The sequence below is a fragment of the Ambystoma mexicanum genome, chromosome 9 (genome assembly GCF_040938575.1).
Source record: "Ambystoma mexicanum isolate Mex_15411 chromosome 9, UKY_AmexF1_1, whole genome shotgun sequence".
Classification (NCBI taxonomy): domain Eukaryota; kingdom Metazoa; phylum Chordata; class Amphibia; order Caudata; family Ambystomatidae; genus Ambystoma; species Ambystoma mexicanum.
In genome coordinates, this window is record NC_090931.1 from 255910436 (window position 1) to 255925083 (window position 14648).

General features: G+C 46.8%; 1 protein-coding gene across 1 annotated transcript in view; it reads right to left on the bottom strand.

Annotated features, from left to right (window-relative positions):
• The window catches only part of DNMT3L (DNA methyltransferase 3 like), a 441537-nt gene that overhangs the window by 223923 nt on the left and 202966 nt on the right, over nt 1-14648 (bottom strand). The window contains exon 5 of the mRNA XM_069613919.1: nt 105-189. Within this exon, the coding sequence (XP_069470020.1) occupies nt 105-189 (85 nt within the window). The remainder of the gene's footprint in view (nt 1-104; nt 190-14648) is intronic.

Genomic DNA, 14648 nt, shown 5'->3' on the forward strand with positions numbered 1-14648 from the left:
CTGGGTGTGTATAGGTGCCAGGTTTTTGACACAGGGCTTCAGTACAATGCAAAAGCAGTACACAAACATATCACACTTCGCAAAAATGCAAACACAGCACCCACCTCTTGAGATATCGCTGAACAAGGATAGCACATGCATGGGCTTCCGCTGCCAGGCTGAGAAGGTTTTAAAGATCTTCAGCTTGCCCTGTCCAAAGAAAGGAGAGCAGGTCACCATATACCCCATATATACTCAAAATAGTCTGGACAGAAATTACAAAGCAGTGGGAAAGCACCAACACACACAAGGTTGATCTTCTTCAGCCAGGGGTTCTAAGTGTAACTTCAGTAGCACTCTCAGTCCTGGTTAAGAGCAATCACAGGATCTGTGAAGTTATTTTTGCAGTGAGTATAGCCCCCACCAGTAAGAGCAGGATATGTCTGTCCCTCCTGAGAGGCTGTGACAGTTTGCCGTCTGGTAAGGATGGCACTGGGCTTCTTTACAAGTTTGCCGGTCCGGAAACAAGGGTGCCGATAAGCTCAACAGCACCCTTGTTTCCGGACCGGCAAACTATGGGTTTGTCTGCCGGAGTCGCTGTGCCCAACAGGTCTGACCCTGCCGGGCACAGCAGTCAAAGTAGACAAAGTCGTCACGGAAGCACTGGCACCATTAACAACGGTGCCGGTGCTTCCGTGTCCCCACTCCCATAGAGCCTTATAGGACTCTATGGGAATGGGGATTAACAAAATTTACTGGCGCCTGACTTCCCGGCCGCCGGACTTGTAATAGCCCGGTGGCACTGAGAAGTCATGCAGCAGTAATTTTTTTTTTTACGGGTCTGACAGCAACCAACCGGTAGCACCGGCAGGGTTACCGCCAGACACGTAATGAGGCCCATTGTCTGAGCTGATTTTTAAAAAACAAAATGTGCTTCCTGAAAATGAGATATGCCATTGAGAGATCCCTTTTATAATGCTCCACGTCAAAATTCATTTCAACAGGCAGAGGTGACTTTTTATTATTATTTATTTATTTGTTTATTTATTTGCATTTATATAGCGCGCACATGGGCCAGGGCATATTGTTTATTTCAAACCTTTTGTCATATCTGTGTCCATCCTAAAATAACTAAATTCAAATTCAAATACAAGTCAAATTATCCTTTTAGAGGGACCAAAATCTAATACGCACATTGTTGCATATATTGCTCTCTGGTTAGTTCACAACATCATCGTCTTGGAGGACCTGCTTCAAAAACTTTATAAGGGTGAATATCACAGGGAAGGAGTCCCCACACTGTAAAAGGTGCCAGAGATCCTCAGCCGTGTATATGAGTCTTTCTGCCAACAGAGAGCCAAAGAATAGTGTCCTCTTTTCTGTTGGGCCCGTACATGAAAGTACGAGGTGCGTCAGCATCTTCTTTGTCCCCTCTTGTTGACAAAACCTGGAATCTTCTGAACAGCGATGGTGGTTATAGATCGACATGATCTGGCGAGTAGGGTATATGTTCATCCTAAACCCCATGTATTGAGTCAAATACCAACTGTTTGGAAATTTGAATAGGTATTTTGGGAGAGAGCCCCAGGTCTTGTGTTCACCTCTCATAGCGTTTTCCAGCCTATATAGATTTTTCTCGTCGATTGTCTTCACCCGTCGTCCTGCCACAATTTCCATTGAACCCTTGCCGGATAAGTGACCAGATCCTCTACTTTAACCTCAAGATGGTCAACCAAACTCTGGCAGCAGTTTTCCCATTCCGTCAGATAGGTGTTTTTCTTCGACTTCATCACTCTTTCCAGTATCTAATAAGGTTCTGGGATGTCAATCGACCAGCATTTTCTGTAGAGCGAAAGAACTTCCAAGTCAGTTTGGCATGTAAAGAAATTAAGCCCAGTTCAAACCGTATCGAAGAAACTTCCCAAATCGTATTGATTTGGGAAGTTTTAGGATTTTCCACCAAAAAAACCTTCCAAGGAAGGCCATAATCGCCAGGTAGTAAGGGGGAAACCTTCTGCTCCGTACGTTAGAACAGGTGTTATCTTTGCCTTGAAAAAGGTTAGGATTGGTTCTATGGAGGATTTCCTGTATTTTTGTGTGTATCAGTCTCCCTTGAGTAATCAAAGTCTTTAATTTCACTCACAAGCCCTTCTGACGTGGGAGATCTGACTTGCTGTTATTAATGAGCGAGCCAAGGTATGTGACTTGTTCTGCCAACATTACGTTTTTTTCCTGATAAACCACTTGTGCACCCTTCTCAGACCACGTCCACAATCTCCCAATATCATAATAGTGGTCTTTGCGGGGTTCATGGCAAGTCTGTTTGTCGTTAGGTATTCATCCAGGCATCTATGCTCCTTTGCAGACCGATATGAGTTAAGTCAAACAGGACAAGGTCGTCTGCGAAGAGCAGGTTTGTCACTGGTTCTCTGTCGAGCTTTGGAGGAAACAGTCTTGCTTTAGATCAGGCTTCTTTGAGGTCTGAGACAAACAAATTGAACAGGGTGGGTGCCAACGGACAACTCTGCTTCAGACCCCCAGATGTGTCAATTGGCTGAGACAAGGGACCATGAGCACCAAGACGGATCTTGATGCTGGTACACTCATAGAGGGATTTTATGGCTTCTCGTAGGTCAGTCAGACATTGCCATGCCTCCAGTTTTGCCTACAGGGACTGGCGGTCGACACTATCAAAAGCCTTCATGATGTCTGAGGGGGGTGCTGTTGCGCTTGTGAGAAATGGCCGCCTGAGTGAAGGGCTCCGTGCTGGAAAGATTCTCAAGCTTGATCCTCTCTACGTTGCACCGCGTTTCTGCACCAAAAATGACCGATATGCGCCACTGGACCCACTGCAGCTGCCGGCCGATTTCCGACTCCTGAAGTGGAGCCACTCTGAAATAAATCAACCTTCTTTGACACTGGCTCACCCCAGCGTGGCAACATGCCCCGCGCCTCCAGACGGGGCGGGCTCTGGCGCACTCGAGGAGTGTGGATCGCGGGCCCGACTGGGGAGGGGCGGACACCGTGCATCATGCGTAGTGGAGTTTGAAGCTGATCCACCCCTCGCGGACACTGCCTGCAGATATCCGACCCTTCCAGCATTGGGCAACGTGAAGGGATTGTGCCAAGATCCTCACCCGACTTTTCCAACGGTCCGGGCTTACTCACCACCCCGCCACTTAGGAACAACTCAGCCGAGCCTTACTGGCAACTCACCAGTCGCCCTGACTCGGAGCCGAAAGGCCCCCGGTGGACTCTGGGCCCGGGACACGAAGGGCTCCTCCCTCACCATGGTGGTGGATGCTCGCTGCCCCCCAACGCCGAACCTCTGACAACTAAGCGGGAGGTAAGAGAACCGAGCCCCCCTAATATCAAATGGTGACACGAGCCACGCAGCTCCTTGGCTCCTTATCCTCGCACGGCACGCCACAACTATCTCCCTGCTGGCCTTGAACTACACGAGGGAGATACCTTCTTTATGCATGCTGCCTGCCCTATACCACATTCACAGACACACCACACTGTGACACATCAACTGAAGATCTCTGGGTGCTCTGGAATCGACCCTGCAACGGGTGGTGGGCCCCTGTGGTTGTCTCTGCCTGCTAACTAGGGCTGACATAGCCCTCGCTCTCACCCATCCCATCACAGGGGCATCCGCAGACTGCATAGACACGGACTAGGCTAGCACCCACTACTGATTCTGCCGGTACTACCGGCCTGGGCGACTCTCTACTACTTCGATCCCAACCATTACCTGCACCTATCCCCTCTACTGCTGGCTGTCACAGCTTCTTGAACGACTCTGCTAAGGGGCAACAACAACCCTGGTGCATACGCTGAGTGAGGCACTGATGTGGGAGACTACAATCCATTCTACAACGCTGGACATTCAATAGAGCGGTGACGTGCACCCTCTGGATCCTGTTAACATCTTCTACATTTGATACTTGCGTCTCAGCATTCCCCTCCCACTTCAAGGCAGGCCCTCCTAACAGGGTCTCTTACCTGAATGCCTGCAACCTGCCCCTAATAGCCGTCGAAACCCTACCGGAGCACTCCCTAGCGTTAACGCACTCACGTAGCATGCCCGGGAGCAATAACAAGAGGCAAAGCTCGATTAATATGTTTACAAAGCCCTCCCAGAAGTAAATGAAGTCAGTGCCAGGACCTGAGATGGCCACGACATCTGATCCGGACAACCAAGACTCAAATAAAATGTTTGAATGCATGCGGGAGCGGTTCACAGCACTCCACTCCAAGCTAGACGACATGAGTGGGACAATCTGCTCCATCAAGGCACACATGGAGAGGACTGACAGCCGTATCACCGAGGTCGAGAATAGAGTCAACACCACTGAAGATAACGTTGCCTCTCTTAGAGCTGAGGTGAATGCACTCTCTGCTAGGGTCCAATAGGTCAGCAGGTAGAACGATGACCTTGAATCCCTTTCTAGGCGCAACAACATCCGTATTATTGGTGTTACCGAAGACAACATTGGCAGCCCTATGGAAGAATATGTAGAGCGGACTCTCCTCACCCTACTGGACTCCCCCAAGCTCTCCTCTCAATTCTCTATTGAGAGGGCCCACCGTGCCCTCATTCCTAAACCTAAACCGGGAGCTCCACCCCGCCCAATAATCGCGAGGGTGCTGAATTATCGTGACAGAGACACACTACTGCGTGCTGCAAGGGCCAAGGGCGAGCTGCTCTTGGGATGCTCAAGGATTCACCTCTACCCAGATTTTTCTCCCGCTGCTCAACAGGAACGCAAACCCTTCCAATCTGTGAAGAAGCGGTTGCGCGACCTAGGTGTGAAGTACTCCATGCTATACCCAGCCAAACTCAGGGTAGAGCACGCGAACCGGACCCTTTTTTTCACTATCCCAGAAGAAGCAACCAGATTCATTGAGGAACACTTCCATGAATGATCCTGGCACCCTGGACACCCTGAGGAACATTTCCTTCTGTACAAATTGGGCCCCTGCCCTTGTACTAAATCTACTCGCGCTCTATTTCCTCATACTACCAACGTCGACACAGGGCCCCCGCCCCAGGATTTATTCTGCTGTGACAGCTCCGTTGACTTTCCACTGAGTTGAAAACCCCCTTTTCAAGCTCTAACCTTGGAGAGATTTGCGCCCTGTTTCCTTTACTGGACAGTCCCCTCTGGGCAGGGACCCAACCCCTTTGTTGTACACCTGGTTGCTGGAATGTGGACTGCTCTACACTCAAATGCCACAACAATCTAGTCATTGCTTGGCTGGTCTATGCACCTTCTCAGTCTTTTTCCTGATGCGGGTCCCCGGAACGTCTCCATGATTGACCTCCTTACAACCCACTACATTGACTCTCCCTTCCACATGGCCCGTGCCCCAGGTCGGCCCGCATCATGTACCCCCCCCTTCCTTCACACTTCCTTCTGTGAAGCCACGTGACTCCTGCAATTTCAACTAGTCTCTGCTACGATGTATTATTTCTGTGCTAATATGCCACATGATCTAGTCATTAATCCAGCACGAACGTGCCCAAGCTTGACCGGCGCAAGGCCCCCAGGCAAAGTCGCCATGGTTATGTTTTTGCCTTTTTCTGGGTTGGGATTCATTCTGCCAATTGTGGGAGGGATGTGGGCAGGGGTGGGTTAAGATGTTATTCCAAAAAATGCTTGGCAGGTACAGTGGAGGAAAGGCGAGAGCCTATGCCGTTATGGGTTGGTTTGTTACATGGTCATATCCTGACCTGGCCTCCCTGGATAGGCAATACTGGGCTACTGCATCACATAGTAATTCCCGTCATCACCGTCCAAGATGGCAGACAATGACTTGATCTGTATCAGCTGGAATGTAAGGGGGTTAGGAAACTATAAACAAATGAGAAATGTCCAGCTGTATGTAGAACAGCACGGCGCCAAGCTCCTATTCCTGCAGGAGACGCATACCAAAGCACAAGGCTGCCAACAATTCACAAGGTCATGGGGCACCCAAAGGTATTACACTGACTACTCCACCCAGAACAGGGGTGTCATGATCCTACTCCATAAAAGTGTCAAATTCCAGCTCACCTCCTTCCACATAGACCCTTTGGGGCGGTATGTTCTACTCCATGGCTGCTTGAATGGTAAAGAGCTGATACTCTTAATGTGTATGGGCCCAACATAGATGACCCTGAGTTCTACTCCCATCTTACAACGCTACTTGTCAGATTCCCCCAGGTCCCTATACTTTGGGCGGAGTCCTCAACACAATTCTAGATGTCGACTGGGATAGATCGGGCACCAGCCCCCGATAACTCTCTAGGGCTGCCAGAGTTATCCTAGAATCCTTACCGCAACTTGAATTGACTGATGTGTGGAGAATGTTACATCCAGACTCCCGAATGTTTTCTTTCTACTCCTCCATCCATGACTCCCACTCCAGAATAGACAGATGGTTGGTATCAGAAATACTACTGAGAAATGTCACACAAATGCTAAATCTACCCAGAACGTACTCTGACCACTCCCCGGTAACCATCTCCCTAGCATGGGGCACTCCCTCAGGCGACTTCCGCTCCTGGAGGCTTAAATCCCAGTCACTACTGGACGGGGCCTTTAGGGCTGCCCTGGAGAAAGCAATAGATGACTACTTCACACTAAATACTGACTCCATACTCACCCAGGCCACCCTTTGGGAATCGTTCAAGGCCCATATCAGGGTTATAGCCATCTCCAAAGAGTCAGGGATCCTTAAAACTATTCGTAGGGGCATCTCCTCAAGAGAATCTAAACTTTCTTCTCTCAAAGCCCAATATGCCCTTCATCGCACCACAGCCATCCTTGCCAATATCAGCACCGAACTGGACACCTTCCGAACACACGCTGAAAGGAAAAGAAATTCATAGACACCCCTGGGTTGGCAAGGCGCTACAGGGAAGGTGAAAGACCAAGCCGCGCTCTTGCTAGACTCAATCGTCACGAGGCGGGATCACCACACATCACTGCCATCGAAAGACCCGATGGCTCCCTGGCGCTCCTCTCACAAGACATTAATGACCAGTTTCGATCATTCCACTCTTCCCTATATGCCAACACTGACACTGCCTCGGTATCAAGTATAGATGCCTATCTTGACTCCTTCCCTTTGTGTGATCTCTAAGATGACACCAGCTTGTCTCTGGACTCGCCCATCACCCTTGAGGAAATAGTCGAAGCTATAGACGCATTAGCCACCGGCAAAACCCCTGGCTCTGACAGCTTCCCCATCAAATTTTACAAGCAGTACAAATCACAGCTGGTCCCCCATCTCTTAACACTGTGGGAAGAATCCTGCACTTCGGGCACACTCCTACCTACTCTTCGCAAAGCTATAATCACTGTCCTTCTTAAACCCAGCAAGCCTTCAACCCAGTGCGGATCATACCGACCTCTGTCGCTCATACATTGTGACATCAAGATCTACGCTAAGGTCCTGGCCATGCAACTAACTCCCTACATGCCCCACATCATACACCCAGACCAATCCCGAGTTATCCCAGGTCGCTCCACCTCCCTTAACCTACGCCGCCTTTTTAACATCATAAGCAGGATCGACCCAAAGACCCAGGCAGTGGCGGCGTCTCTAGACATGCAGAAGGCAGTTGACTCCGTCTCCTGGAACTACCTCTGGCGGGTGTTAACGAAGTGCATCTTCGGGCCCCGTTTTCTATCCTGGATCAAATTGCTATACTCTGCTCCCACTGCCAGGGTTCGCACCGGGGACAGGCACTGTTAGGAAAGATTTCATATTGTATGTAATTTTCCCACGATGTGTCAACCCCCAAACTTGTTGCTCCTGTTTAGACACCATTGACTGACTTTGCCAGAGAAGCACAGCCTTCAGCTGCACTCCTCTGGGCTTTCGCTCACATTTTATGGGGAAACTGACATGCCCTTAAAACAGTCAGTACTGGGAGACTTTGTTTCACTTAGTCCTTTCCTCATGTTGCAGCTTTTGTGCAACATGTAACAAGTGTGCAATGTATCTTACCATACAGCACACTTGGGTCTCTAGTCATTTCCAAAGGCCCTAGATACTCTCGCTGGACTTTTTATGAACTGTGCAGATGTGTCATAGGCAGGACTGGTGGCAGCTATCTTTTCGCATTATTGTTAACCCTTTCCTGCCATGTTAACCGTGTTAACTGCGTTTGGCATGAATAGGTGGCCTGGCTACAAAATGGCCATGCCACGAGGTTCTTTGTCCTGTCCCTAGGCCATCTTGCCCCTTCACCTTCCCCAGGTCGAGTCGACCTGGGTCAGTCCTTATTTGGTCGTGCACTTTCCCACGAATCCCAATGCTTTCACGGGCTTCTACATGCCTTGTGTGTATGCCTCCAGGATGTGGGCTGGGAAGTCTGATCCGAATAAACATCCTGGGTGCCTGAGAGTCTGGGATGCCCTGAATGCCTGGGACCACCGTGGTCCGTGATTGGTCCACGTATGGAGTGTGTGTTTGTGAGCAGATCTCCCATTCGTTCCTATCCGTTTTGGCACGAAGGGAACTTTGGTTAAGAGGAGGCTGAAAACACCACTACCATGTCGATCTCCTGAAAGGATAGGAGCCAAGTAACCTGCAACAAGAAGTCGAGTCGGGGAACAGCTGGTGACCCGCTGGAAGGTTTGGCACCCTGAGCCCGCTGTCATCCCGTGGGACCCCTCTGCATCTGATCGTCCTAGAAGGTCTGTGAAGACGCTTCGACCCATTAGAATAATGGGACCAACTATTCTCGGCACCTTCATCAAACCCTGCAAGTAAGCCTCTTCAGAAGTGTCCTTGGGCCAACCAGTGGGCTGACCAGCTTACGCAGGACCTTTGCTCTGTCTCTGCCGTCGCTTCGAGGAGGCCCCTCGAAACTTGGTATACTGCTAGCTCTGTGTCCTCGGCACCCTCACACGGAATTTTGTACACTTGACGTTCCCAGGTCTGAACTGAGACGAGTGCGCCAGGACCGGAGTAAACGCGGTTACCGTGTTGCCCTGCCGTGGCAACGACCTGTGCAAGTTTGCTGCAATTGTTACCCTCTTGCCCCTGAAGCCTGCTGCAGTGAAACTGGCCCGATTCCTCCACCCGGAGCGGAGAAATCGCCACTGTCCCGTTTGGGAATCATCGCTGTATCTTGGGAACTACAAGGTGTCGAGACGTCCTTTTTGCCGCAATCGAACCTGCTAGCGAAGTGGACTGTACTGGCGAAGTTTGGGTCTGCCTGAGTCGGGGACCAGTGAGTAGTCCTTACCCCAACCGGTGGCCCCTAGCGCAGGAGCCCATTTTTCACGCAAGAGTGGCCTCTGAGTGCCCCTTTCCTTTCCACAGCTATTGCGAAATAGCGACTCAATCCCGCACTCTCAAACTGCCTCTGCCCTCAAGTGAAGGTCCTGCTTGAATAGTGGGAACTTGTTCTGCATCGCCTCATCCACCTTCCTGAGCTGCTAGAGACCCTTGTAGGGACGCTATGTTGCCCATTGGCACAAGCACGTGCATGTACTATTGAGCACAAGGCTCCTCTCTTCGTAGGGCTTGGACTGCCTCTTAGTTAGGTGTATCATTGATGTGGAACTGGGTCTAAAGATTACCTGCACTGCCTGTTTCCTTCCCCTCTAGGTGGTCAACATATTTCATGCGTTTAACCCTTTAGACCCCATTGGTCTTGTATATATATTGTATTGAGGGTGATGTATTGGTTTACTTAGTGTTACTGTGATTCTTTGCTATGGTCTATGTTACAAAGGCCTTGTAATAAATGTGTCTATATTTTTAACATAACACCTGTCGGGAGTAATTTGTAAGTGCCCAGGGACGCCATTTCACCAAAATGCCAGGGGTAGCGGAAGTGACATCACACGACCATTGCCCCCCCTGATGACATCACAGGAATTGATGTTGTTTGACCCCACCCCAAATGGCATCACAGGAAGTGATGATACATAACCTTACACCCCTTGGCAAAACAGCCAGTGGTATCAAATAGCATTGTTCCTCGTTACAACAAGAAAAATATGGTCACAGTATCACTGTAATATGATATACATTTCATACAAGAATGCATCACCATATGTCACGTTAAAGGGAATACATACATGGTTCATCAGCACACAGACCTAGAGGCTGACACCACAGCATTGTTCTCATCTATATGCTGCTGAGCTTATATGTTAGTAACCATACATGTCTGAACTATATGGTCAGTGGCATATATGGTTGAGTAGACCTGGCTGGGATTCAAACCTATGATGGACAGAACACACATAGACCCCAGCAGTGAGCACTTAACCCACTGAGCTATCTTAACAGGTAATTATCCTTAAATGTGCATACCACAGCATTTGCTAATGTGTTGGCTATGGAGATTACATTTCTTATTAACCTAACACTTACTATTACAGTGCTTAGAAGCAGCAGGGATATGTCGTGACACACTAGTAAACCTGATAATTGTAGTGCTATACATTTTCTAAAAGGACTTGTGAGGTTGGTGGGTAGATATCTTCATAAATGTTTCTTTTTAACTTCACGATTGATTCTACAGCATAGTGTGTCACAATTGGACAGCTCAGGGATTTCAATCAAATGGCTTTTTTCTATTTCTGCTGCAAAATGTGCTGTCAAATGTATTGTTTCGTCCTGGGGTTGGGTACAGCTCCCTCTCGTCACTCAGTGTGGGAATCTCTGCCCCCTTAGCACAAATCTAAATCTGCAACCCATTAATATATGCACAGTAAGTGAACACATCTTAAAGTGAAATATACACATTTAGTTCAATTGACCTTTCCTTTTAGAAGAAAGTATTATTTGCCTTTAAAATAAGTAATCAAAACTGGAAAAATAACCTGAGAGAGAAGGATTTATAATAACTATACCGACAAAGTATAAAAGGTGTCCACCTTTTAAACCCAACCATTTATAATGAACTATTCAAAGGAAACAGGATGGGGGCAGTTAAGCACCAAAAGCCGGTGAGCAGGATCATAGACAGCCAGGCAGGCGAACAAATCCAAGCTGAAATGAAGCTCCCAAGCCATCCACTGCGCTGATTGTTCACACACACACACGTTTCATAGGAGGGCAGCCAACCCATAGCTGCCTACACTCTGGCGCTTACCTGGAGGCTCCAGAATTTTGTGATGGGGGCACACAACACCCTGCCACATCAAATACTATCTCTTTTCTGACAGAACATTTCAAAACAGAGTTTTGTCTCTGTGAGGCACCAGGCTTGACATTATCTTGCTGTCCAAATGTTAATATCAATATTTTGCTAAGAAGCGGTCCTGCAATATACAGGACTAATAAAAAGTGTGGTTTAGTGCCAAACATAACATTTAACAGGCACCCACCACTGAAAGATACATTGCACATAAAAAGACATCTCCCTACCTTGCTGCGATTAAACTATCTACCCTGCACGTACCCGGGCTGGTGCTGCTGCTGTCTTCTCTCAGAGCTCTGCCTCTTAGCCCGCCTGGTCTACGGACGAGCTCAGCTCGAGAAGGCTACATTTACAATCACAGACAGACACTGAGACGCCGCGCCAGTGGGCAAGTTGCACCCATTCTGCAGTTTGGGGGTGCGTTGACAGCAAAGGCCAAAAAGTGTAACAAAAATACTGCTTTGTCGATGTGCAAGCACATTGGCAGGCACGGCAGGCCTACGTTTACGATAATGGCAGCTGACAGTGTTTGTAATGAGGACTTGTGTTCTTAGAACTTGAAGTCATAAGATTATGTGCGCCAGAAGTCTGCGACTCAGACGTGGCGTGACTCGGAGTGCAGGGAAAGCTATCAGATGGATGATTAATTAAATGAGCCCATTGTATTGGTTTTCACAGTGGGATAGAATAACAGTTAATAATTCTCTTAAACATTTTTTAGATTACGCTACATAAAAAATGCATGCTTCCTTACAGCACATTTGCTGCTTTAGTGCAGTAATGGAGGGAACATTTCGGAATACCCTGGTGCTTTGCTCTGCTTTCCTTGGTGCTCGGATTTGATGACGCACACACATTGTTAAAATATCACACGTTTAGGATTTTGAAAGAGAATCTCAATGTGAACGTTTGCAGCTGATAAAATGTCACAAACCGGTGCCGTGTTATCCAGTGGTTTGAGGATAATAAATACCATTCCAAAAATAATTGTCTAAATTAATCAGAATGAACAATAATCCAGTGTCTTGTCTATAGCTATTTTCTATTAAGAAACTTGGTTTTGCATGTTTCTTACCTTGCCTCCACGGGGGTACGCCTGTTGCATCTCGCAGAACTCTTCTAGTGCAATCTCACAGTTGCTGTGAACAGGAGGATTTGTTCTGCCTTGTGGTGGTTTGCAGCAGGAAATATTTTGCCGTATACAAAAATGCACGTTTTGGGGCACACAACTGCATTTATAGTGGCATATTTGCTGGGGCCTCTTAATCAGGCAAAAATGCAGCTTCTGCAGTGCAAAACATTTCTATTGAGGTTCTGAGCCGTGCAGGGAAATATGTATCCACAGGACTGCTACAGCCTCGCAATTGGGCGAAAGTAGTGATATCATTGGATTCCAATATTCTGGCGGGAGGAGGGACTGTAAGCGTAACCCTGAGAAGTTAAAGGAGATTCTTGACCTATGTGTTGTTGTTGGTGCAGACAATCTAGAGCATGCATGCTTTTCAAAATAGTTTGTTGAAACAACAAACTATTTTTAAAAGCACAAAGGCTGTTGCGAATCTCGCATTCACAAGTTCAATGCAAAAGTAAAATCCTACCTTGCTGTGATTAAACAATCTCTCCTGCACGCACCCGGGCTGGTGCTGCTGATGTCTGCTCTCACAGCTCTGCAACCCCATCCCCGACGAGCTCAGCTCCTCTCAAGAAGGTCAGTTTCAGTCAGACACACGCTAGTCTGTGATGCCCACTGCCCAGGCATGGCAGAAGGCAATCTGGAGCTTGCATGCATTTGAAAATAGTTTGTTGAAACAACAAACTATTTTTTAAACTGCAACCTCCAGTCCAGGAACACAGAGGTCGCAAAAATATTTCAGAGGTCGCTGGAGAGACACAGAGGTCGCTCTTGCGACCTCTGGCGACCCCCAAATTACGTCCCTGTAAGTGTCCTTGCTTTGTGTGCTCATTGAGGTCCTTCAGTCACCCTCACCCCTCCTGAGACTTAGTCTTGACCGCCTGCCATAGCTACCCTGATTGGTCTGGCTTGTCCAGAAGTTACCATGTTGCAAGAAACTAGGTTGGCCTTCTGAACCTCTGCCCCTCCAGGTCAAAGTTCAGAAATCCTTCTTAACAAATTGGTGTACAGCGGTGGGATAGGACTGAAGGTATCCAGTGTTGCATACTAGTGAAGGCATTTCAAGTTATTTCTTTTTTATTTTTTTTATTTTGATATAGCTGTAAAAATAAAGCCTTTCAAAAATTATTCAAAGTACAAAAACAATTCCTTCATTAATAAAAATTATACAATATTATTTAAAATTCAACAATGTGCAACAATATATACAACAAATATAAAATATATGATTAGATGCATATACTAAATTACATAAAACAGCTACAAATCAACATTTTTCTTTCGTTCCCTCAGATTGCAAATTACCATATTTCAGTATGGAGCTTGTTTGATGCTTTGTATCAGTTTGGTATTAACAGTTTCAAGATGGAGATCCAAATTTAAAGCTTCAACAAATAATACTATTGCAATATTCAACTTTACAGATTGACTATTGTACACGATGTTCCAAAATGTATCCGCATCCATCAAACGTGAGCTCTCAAACATATGTTTAAACAAGGCACATCTTTGATTATTTAGAGCTGAACATTCAGAGATCAAGTGTTTTAGAGTCTCACATTCACTAGATATAAGGCAAAATCTACAGCTGGAGTTTGTGGTAAGTTTTCTCCTATGACGGATTTCATTTGTGAGGCATATATTCAATCTTATTCTCATAAATGAACACATATTCTTACAGTCAGGAAATTTGGTCAAATAACTTTCACTGATGTGCAACTTTTTAATTGCAAACGGTTGTTAATCTCATTCACAAGTCTCTAGTTTCAATCCAATCCCTTAGCCATAGTTTCTTTTTAGCTCTTTCCGGATTAGTGACTAAAAGATCTCTGTCAATACCAGCACTGTCCATTATGACTTTTAACCAATTTCGCCATCTCATGATTTTTGGATTCTTTGTTTCCAGTATGTGCTGTCCCATTATGTACATTATGCCATTTTGTTGGCTCGCCATAAGATATTTCCGATATAAGGCTAGCGCTTTCCATGTATAAAAGGCATACAAAGATAAAAGGCCTATCTCATGTCTGATTAAACAAACTGATACAGACATTGGGAGACCACATATTTTTTTCCAGAATCAACCTTCCAGTTTGTTCCATACATTGACCGGAACAATACTTCTCGATTCAGATCCATATGTTAGAATTGGAGTAATTTTCTGTTTAAAGAAATTTATAGCAGGCGATAACGAAAACTTCACAAATTTGGCCTGGATGATTTTTGTCTGGGCTATACCGGTTTGCAATTTTCTTTCCAGATCTCTTTAGTAGGGTCTGTCACAAGGATCATCACTGAAAGTTAGTCCAAGATACTTATATTCGGATACTATTTCAATGTTCTCATTCTGTATGTGCCATTGTTTTAGATTATATT